Here is a 10311-nt window from a genome sequence, read left to right on the forward strand (position 1 = left end):
TCTCCCCCCCCCCCTCTCCCCCGTCGTGTCCATAAGAAGAAATCCATTCAAATACAATATGCATTTATCTTCTGCTTCAAATGTATTTGTATTTAATCAAAGAGAGGATGGATATAAATATATTCTTTGTATTTTGAATACAATTGATACAAAATAAATGAAGAATACAATGAAAAATACAGTACGTTGTATTTCTAAATCCATAATACAATGCAAAACGAATACAAATTACAATCATCTCTCCTCCCCCTCTCTTGATATCCACCTCTTTCCTCCATCTCTCAATGTGGCACACATCTCTTCAGTTAATATGTATTCATTTTAATACAAAAGCAATTTGTATATGTATTTGTCTCCAAAATCCATGAAAAAGTATCTATCTTCTAGTCTCTTCCCATATCTCGCTTATCTCCCTCCTCCCTCCTCCCCTAACATTTTGCTTTTATTCGTGACTAGGCAAATTATGGACTTAGGGTGCCTAATGTTTGCTATTTTCCATTTATAATTGGATTTTCATCTTCAAACACATGAGACCTAAATTAGCAGCCAATAAGAAAAGGCTAAATACATGATGTGAGCACTAAATATCTAGTGAGAAAACAAAAAAAAAGGTACATCTTATGACTTCTTACGCTAACATGATAAAATATAGTACATATATATATATATATGTATATGTCTTCCATCCAAATTTAAGGAGGTTTTAACCAAACTAAGTCATTATATAAAGCCATTCACCAAAATAATATGTTTTTCTAAAATTTTACAAAACTAGTATAAACGTATTTCACAGTAACGTTTTAGGATATATTTTATTTTTTAAAAGTTGATGGCGTCAGATTGATATACGTTACTCACAGTAACGTTTTACTCCTAAAACGCTACTCACAATAACGTTTTACTCCTAAAACGTTACTGTGAGTAACGTTTTAGGAGTAAAACGTTACTGAAAATAACGTTTTAGGAGTAAAACGTTACTTATAGTAACGTATATCAACCTAATGCTGTTAATTTTTTTTTTAAAAAATATACCCTAAAACGTTACCGTGAAATACGTTTATATAAGTTTTGTAAAATTTTAGAAAAATGTATTACTTTGGTAAATTGTTTTATATAATGGCTTAGTTTGGTTAAAAATTCCAAATTTAAGCGTGTGATTTAGAATTTTTACCAAACTAAGCCATTATATAAAACAATTTATTAAAATAATATATTTTTTTAAAATTTTATAAAACTAGTATAAACGTATTTCACAGTAACGTTTTAGGATATATTTCAATTTTTAAAAACTAGTTAGGTGATATACGTTACTGTGAGTAACATTTTACTCCTAAAACGTTACTGTGAGTAACGTTTTAAGAGTAAGACGTTACTCACAGTAAAATTTTTAAGAGTAAAACTTTATATCAATCTAATGCCGTCAGCTTTTAAAAAATAAAATATACACTAAACGTTACTGTGAAATACATTTATACTAGTTTTGTAAATTTTTAAAAAAACATATTATTTTGATGAATTACTTTATATAATGGCTTAGTTTGATCAATACTTTTGTGATTTATTGCTCCATGTCTTATTGGCCCAAATGATACTAATGTAATTGTCGATAACTAAAACATGCCAATGAATTAGTACTTGGATAAAGAAAAAAAAAACGTAGTTGTCATGCAAGCAAATCAATTTGCTACGTACACTTTTATTATTTTTGTAGCTATCAAGAATGCAAGGCTACATTTGAGAATTACAACAAATGTTGTAACGGTACCGGATTGAATAATTATCGATAAGCCAATAGTAGCACTTATTAATTAAAACTTATTTATTTGAAAGCACAAATAAATAAATAAAGAACCTAGCTCTTTTATTCATCATCATAATAAGCATTAATATTACATAGAAGGATGATCCACATAATTATTTTAGCTAGAAAGCGATAGAGCTAGGTTATACTAAAAAGCATAGATAATAATTAACTATGCATCAATATGATTGTTTACTTTGCTAAAGCCAAAGGGATATGGCTTGTCATTGAGAACAAGACGGGTGCGTCCACTGTCCTCGTACAATCCAACATCTGCACAATCAACTTGGCATGTTGGACAAATAAATTTACTAGGACAATACCTTAACTTGTAAGAATGAGGTCTCCCAGTCTCATGTTTCTCAATTTTGAACCAGTTCTGTATGTTATTAGGTCCTGGAAATCCTAAGGTAGCACCAGTTATAACAAACCTAGGTGGTGAAGGTATGGGGCCTATCTTGTGATGACCAGCTTGCCAAACAGTTTCGTTAACACATGACTTATTTACAGAAGAAGTTGAGAACATTATACTAACATCTTGGTTTTCAGAAACGAAATGACTTCCAAGTTGCATAGTGTAAAACAACACGGCTGTGCTGTTATAAAAACTACCAGAACTGTCCTGCAAAACGTCGTTTGGGCATTCAGTACGGTTTTTAATATTATCTAAGTATACGCTTCCACCGCCAACGGCCATACTAATAATCACGTACTCCTCGTTTATCTTGAGTGACTTGCCCTCCATGTCCAACACAGGAGTGGATATAACATTCACATTATTATCAGAAATGGAAAAGGCAACCAAAGAGAGGGTAGTTGAAAGCAAGAGGAAACTCAATATATTCATCTTTGTTTTTGTGTATTTTGCTTCCTATTAATCTATCTCCAATTTAATTTATAGACCACCACATACACGTTTTTTGTAACATGAATAATAGTATCTATTTTGTCCTTCAATGTCTGAGACATATAATAATAATAATATAACTTTTAAAAATTATCATCAAGACTTTTTATTTTAACATATAATAATGATCTGAGACTTTTGTCCAAATAATGTTTGATGTTAGTCTTGGCAAGCAAGCTAAAAGTTCACTAAAACGTTTAAAGTTTGGCCTGACTAATTATTAGTATAATACTTTACATAATTACAACTTGCAACTTTAAAATACAATTTCTACACACCTCAAACATATAATTATCTAGCTAGATAGATTTATATAAATCTCATAATGCCGATAGTTAATTAATTACATTATTTCCCTTAAATTACAAGAATCTATAGATTTTGAATACATTACTATACTTCCGAATACATCAATAGACTCCATGATACATCAATAAACATTTAAATATACAGGGGAGGGGATGTAATTGAGAAGGATAAGACATCCAAATACATAGGGGATGGATAGACCAAAGAGGGGATAGGACATCCAGATACATAGGGGAGGGATGTACAAGAAAGGGGATAAGACATCGAGATACATATAGGAGTGATGAATCCGAGAGGAGAGGAATGTATCAGTGAGAGCGATTTTTTTAAATAGTAAAATTTTTTAAAGATTATGATAAAATGAAAATAATTTTTCCTAATTACAAAACATTTTTCGAACTTGGGTCCCGAGTTCCTTTCTACATATATTTTGTTTATGATTAGGAGGCGGCTATTAGTATACTATAGGTCTAGTTTTATCCTCTAAATATTTTGTCCCATTTGTTTTTCAAAAAAAAAAAACAAAAAAAACTTACACTTGTTATTTTATATTTTTTTTAAAAAACAAACACTTTACAACTTGTTTACATTTTCTAAAAAAATTAATTGTAAAGTTAAAATGAGAAAAACTTAATTAATTCTCTTTTGATTTTATAAATTGACAAAAAAGTTGAGATAACTTTTTTTTATAATGTGATCAACTAATATTGAATGAATGACCAATATAGACCTGTAGTACATGCCAGGACTGATCCACTATTAATCAAAGGTCTCAAGTTTAAGTCTGAAAATGGAAAAAGTCATGTTAAAAATATTATTCTCAATAAATTTTGAAATGCGCGGTCCAAATTTACTTGCAGTGTTGCAGGACAATAATAGATATATTTTAATGTGCGGATGGGACCATTAGAGGCCAGCCATAACTAAAATGTGTCGATGAAATAGGATGAGTAGTTGAACATTTAATATATAGTAGTAATAGGTTTAATGTAGGACATCTCCCAAAATTTGGAGTAAATTTAATTTAGACTTGCTATGATTGAACATATATATATATATATATATATACACACACACACAATCGTGTTAAATCCTAGATATACTTTCAGTCCGAATTTAGAGAAATTTATGCATATTTTTAGTGAGTGTTTATTACGTCGATAAGTCTTTAACAAGTCTCAATAAAGTTTAAAATATATTTAATTTGTTCAACTAGAGACTCATGAATATAATTAAAGAAGGTGACATATTTCATGCAATCAATTTAAATAGACGATGAAAAATGCTATAATAATCTAACGTGAAAACTAAAGTTGGACAATCGATCTTTTTGATTAATCAATTTTCAATTTGATGAAAATGATAACTGAAACCAAACTAAAATAAATTCTGATCGACAATATTTGAATAATTTATATCCACCATTGAAGATAAATGGTGGCCTAAGTTTTTTCCATTTTTATCATGTAATGTAGTTAATGTCCAAAAGTGAATATAAATGTCCTGACGGGGACCGCATCAATGAGACAATCCCATTACTAAAACATGCCAAACAAATACGAATATACAACTTACAAAAATAACTATAATTATAGGGTTATTAAATTTTAATAGCTATAAGTATAATATTTACAAAAAATAACTACAGTTTATGTTTATATTTAGCTGGTTGTATAACTTTTATTATTATTATTATTATTATTATTATTATTATTGTTATCATTATTTATAAAGTAATAAGGTAATTTATGTTAACAACCCTTTAATTACTTCCTAAGACTCTCTACTTTTCATTATTTAATTACCAATTAATATTTACCTATTGAAAACATATATATTCAGATTTCATTTAAATAAACAAAAATATTGGATACATTTTACCCCATTCTTTTGTAGTCTCTATTGTTCTTACTTCATTGTTTTTATTCAGACGTCATAAATATATTCATAGAATTTTGTTTAGTTAAATTTATCTATTATATTTGATGAATTGATGAATGAATCTTATTTCTTTCGATTTTAAATAGTTGAACTCCATGAAAACCATAACTTGTACGTTAATTTTGATTTTTGTAAATCTACTTATGCGGCGCTTCAATTGGACGATTCAACACATATAATCTAATTTCCCACTAAGAAAAATGTACTATTTAATTTATACAGTTAGCATATGAATACTTTGATTTCAAATTGATACAATGACTTATATAACTTGATGTATTAATATATCTAAGATACAAATCACCATAGAACTTAATGTATTAATATATCAAACTTGATAAAGTATATCAATTTAGCATACAAGCACAACAATTGAAATACATCTGTCTTATGAATACACCTATATAATATACATATGACTACCTTTGTTGTTAAACAAAAATACATGGACAACCCAAAAATAAGAAAAATAGAACATAACACAATATGAGTATCCAAGTATATTCAAATTTACTTACATACCCTAATCAACCTCTTAACTTGTGATGATATTTCAATACAATTGGGCAATTTAAGAAAACGACCATGAAATATAATACAATACAAGTATCCAGATGTATAACAATTTCACTGTATAAAAAATTGAAAAATACAAACCATCATAGAAATTAATGTATTAATATATCAAACTTAGTAAAGTATATCAATTTAGCATAAGAGAACAACAATTTAAATAGTTACCTTATTAATACACCTATATAACATACATTTGAATACACTTGTTGAACAAAAATTGGATACATGGACAACCCAAAAATAAGAAAAATAAAACATAATACAATGTGAATATCCAAGTGTATTCAAATATAAATATATACCCTAATCAACCTTTGCTCATGTCCATCTTGTATAACTATTTCTTACAACTATATACGTATAAATATAACTTGTTAATTTTTCCTCCTGCTTTTGTTGTACAACTAAATCTCACAGTCTCTTTTCTCCTGTTCTTGTTGTACTACTTTTTTCCACTGCTATCGAAATCAACGAAGAAAGTTCATCCAATAATTCATCAAATAAATGTATATCGGAGTACTGATTTCACTATTATAATGAAAAAATCTTCAATTGAAACTCTATGAAAATAGATGAAATATATAGATGTATACAAATATAATCTTCATAAAAACAAAAAAAAATACAATTAAAAGATACCTAATGAAAATGAATCACAAAAATCACTCTTGCATTTATGCAAAAGGATTGTGAATCAGTAGGATTTTGAAAAATAAAATAAATCGATGCTATAGAAATATTGAAAGAAAAAACATTGAAGATGGTAAACATAGAGAACAAGCACCGTAAAACATGCCTAACATAATAGATTAGGCATGTACTAATTACTTTACTACTTAATATTTCTTAATATACATATAAAATTAAAAAAAATGATTATTCATGTATAATTAATTAACTTTGCTATTTAATGTTATAGTATAGCTATATAACAAAAAAAAAAAGTAAACTACATCTATTCATCTTAAATATATATGAATGTTAGCTATATCACGTAGTTTTTCCTATATTTTATTAGGCAAGCCCATCAATTTCTATGCAGCTCTTAGCTTTTTCTTTTTTTAAAAAAAAATTCAGTTTTTTCATATTCTTTATTTTAAAAGATTTAATTTTTCTTTTAAAAAGTAAATTTCTTAAAAGTGATTAAAATAATTTATTATGATAAAAATAAGAAAAATAAATTTTATAATTATATATATTATTAATTGTATTATCCCTCTCCAACACCACTTCACACATTCCAAAGTGATATATATTCTTGCAAAATTGTGTGAGAAAACTTAAGATATGTATTCTTTCTGTCTCTAGATATGTATTCCTTCCGTCTCTATTTAGTTGTTTATATTTTCTCGTTTAGTTTTCTCTTTTTACTTATTCATTTTGATAAATCAAGAAAGGATAAAAAATTTTCTATTATATCCTCATTTAAACTTCTTGAAATTTTCAAGTTTTAATTCATCATTTTTGAAACCATAATTAATAAGAATAGAATTATAACTTCACTATATTAATTTTGCTATTTTAATATGTGTGTCATTTTCAAAATAGACAACTAAATAGAAACAGAGATAGTATATCACATTTATAGAATTATAATATATAGTCATCTTACTAAAATATCATAATGAAATTATGCGGGCTAACATTTTCACCAGCTTCCTCACACTTCTTCAAATTTCCATTCACCATTAAAATATGTTAAATTCTGATTCACCCTCTTTCCCAGCACACCTAAATTTAACTCTTAAGATCTAGATAACCTTGGTGATGGCAATTTTATAACAATAATTAGAAAAAAAAATATCTAAATAATTCCAAAAATAGAAAAATAAAAAACAATTTCTGCTCTAAAAATTCAGCAACAAATTAAAGAAATGTTACAAAATTTTCAAAGACGACTTCAATTTTAAAAATGGTTTCAAATAAAATGAATCTTTTTTTTGGATTTATTCTTCTACGTACAAAGGACACCTATATCAAGTAAATGTATATATCTAATCTGTAACAAAATTAACGTGTATATATATGATTGTTATAGACGAAGATATAAACATTATTTCTGCATCTTAATCATGGTTGTAGTTGTTAGAGTTTTTCCTTGATTTTTTAATTATATTTAAGTTTTAATTTAACTACGAAGGAAAATTAACATATTATAATAATTGTTTTTACTTTTTTAAAAAAATATATATATTTTATTTCCATATTTGGTTATTTATTTCATAAAACAAAAGTATGGAGATCTATAAATTGAATGACCCTATTCTTACAGCATAACACAATAGAATTCAAAATATGATCATTTAGAGACTTTTGTTTATGAGAATTTTTTTTCTCTATAATTCTTTTATATTTTTAGTTAATTTTTATATTAAGTCAATTAGTCATATCATATAATAATTTATACTATTATTTAATTATATTTTATGTGTTATCTAATTTATTTTCAATATAATTTATAATTGTAAATTTTCGCATGACACTCTGATAAGCAAACCAAAGAGAGGGAGGGGATACAACATTCCCATTATTGTCATAAATGCAAAAGGCAACCAAAGAGAGGGTAGTTGAAAGCAACAGGGAACTCAATGTATATAGCATCGCTTTATTTGCACGTTTTTTGTTACACTATCTATTTCGTCATTCAATATCTGGAAATATAATAATTATACAATTTTAAAATTAACAAAGACTTTTTATTTTAACAAAATGATAATTCTGAGACTTTTATCAAAATGTTTGATGTTAATCTTGGCAAACAAGCTAAAAGTTCACTAAAATGTTTGAAGTTTGGCCTTATTAATTATATTGGTATAATTTACATAATTACAACTCACAAACTTTAAAATACAATATTTACACACCTCATCATATAATTATAACACATTTTCTTACATTTTTCGAACTTTGGTCTGGAGTCCCTTTGTGTATTTGTTTGTGATTAGGAGGCGGCTATTGGTAGGTTTAGGTTTTAAATTGTAAAATCTTTTGCTCCATCTTAGTTGTTTATTCTTTTAAAAAATAATTTACCCTCTTATTATTATTTTTTTCTGAAAAAAATTACAAACTTGTTTAACACTTTTTTTTAGAAAAAATAGTTGTAAGGTTAAAAAAGGGAAAAATTAATTCTCTTTTGATTTTACAAATTGACAAATTTGAAATAATTATTTTTATAATATGATCAACTAATATATATTGAATGAATGACCAAACCTGAATTGTGATTCGGTGTTAAGACTGGTTCATCATTAATTAGTGATATCGAGTTTAAACCCTAGATATGAAAAAAGTCTAGTTGAGAGTGCTATCATCAATAAATTTTACAGTGCGTGATCCAGATTTAGTCCCAAATTTTCCATTCTTATCATCAACTCTAGTTGCATTGTTGCAGGCCAATAATGGATATATTTTAATGTGTCGATGGGACCTTTAGAGACTAGACATAATTAAAACGTGTTAATGAAGTAGGATGATTAGTTGAACATAAAATATATAGTAGTAGTAGGGTTTATGTACGATTCTCTTAAAATATGGACTACATATAATTTAGATTTGTTAAAAAAATTATAAAGTGTTAAACTGTATGAGACACTTTCGATCTTAATTTAAAGAAATTCTAATTTATGCATTTTTTCAATTATTGTTTATTAATAAGTTTTCAACAAATCTCAATAAAACCTCAAATCTGTTCAATTCTTCCACTAGAGACTCATGACTATAATTAAAAAAAGGTGATATATTTCATGCTATTAATTTAAACTACGACAATGTAAAATGTTATAGTAATCTAGCCTTTAAACTTGTGGAAAGAAGGATGAAATCAAGAAGAAGAATTTTTCAAATATTTGGGGGTGAATTTCTTTTATAACATTTGAAATATTTTTCAAAATTATTTTCTTTAAAATAAAAGGTTTGATGAGGGTGGCAGGAGGTTGAAAAATGATAAATTTTAATTTGAAATATATTTCAAAAAACAATTTTCTTCAAAAAAAAAATTGGGGAGGGAGGAGGGGTATAGATTGGGGTAAAAATTTTTTTAAAAAAAACTGAAATATTTTTCTAAACGTTTTTTTCTTTTTTTGTGGGGATAGGGGTGTTAAGGGATTGAGAGAGCAAAAACAAATCTTGAATTTTGAATTTTTTTATAAAATAATTTCTAATAAAATAAACGGTGGAAAATAGCTATAGTTTAAAAATACTATATAGAAATGCAATATGTAAGTTTAAAAATACTATATAAAGATACAATATGTATTCGAAAAATTATATTTGTATTCTTGTATCAATTCTACTTGTATTCATATGAATACAATATGCATCCATCTGCTTTGTCAAATATATTTATATTCAATTAAAGAGATGATGAATACAATTTTATTTGTTATATTCCGAATACAATTAATACAAAATAAATTAAGAATACACCGCAAATAAATACAATATATAATATGTTGTATTTTGAATATAAATGATACAAAATAAAGACATAATACAAAATATAATGTAGAATGTTTTGGCAGGAATTATGTAATTAGTTTAGAGTTGCTGAGGTCACTCCTCAATATACCGTAGAGGTACTGAGGACTGGATGCTCTTAGATTGTAAGTGATTTTTCTGTTAATGATAATATTCACATTGTTTTAAAAAAAAAAAAACTTGTCACTGTCATTGAATTTTGTGCAAATAAAAAAATATTGATAAATATGGACACAAATTACGAAATTCTTTTCTATAAATTGATAGGTGACAAAAAGCAAATTAATTTGAATACTAGAAT

At 26.4% G+C, this 10311-nt stretch overlaps 1 protein-coding gene across 1 annotated transcript; it reads right to left on the minus strand.

Moving 5' to 3' along the window:
- Positions 1-1973: 1973 nt before the first annotated feature.
- Positions 1974-2648, minus strand: LOC107013909 (cysteine protease inhibitor 8-like). The gene has a single exon (XM_015213785.2). It carries the CDS (start codon positions 2646-2648, stop codon positions 1974-1976), a length of 675 nt encoding a protein of 224 aa, XP_015069271.1.
- Between the last annotated feature and the right edge of the window lie 7663 nt (positions 2649-10311).

This window comes from Solanum pennellii, chromosome 3 (genome assembly GCF_001406875.1).
Source record: "Solanum pennellii chromosome 3, SPENNV200".
NCBI classification, from domain to species: Eukaryota; Viridiplantae; Streptophyta; class Magnoliopsida; order Solanales; family Solanaceae; genus Solanum; species Solanum pennellii.

What these genes read in the sequence shown, in the direction of transcription:
- LOC107013909 (XM_015213785.2), bottom strand. Translation starts at nt 2,648, where the DNA reads ATGAATATATTGAGTTTCCTCTTGCTTTCAACTACCCTCTCTTTGGTT.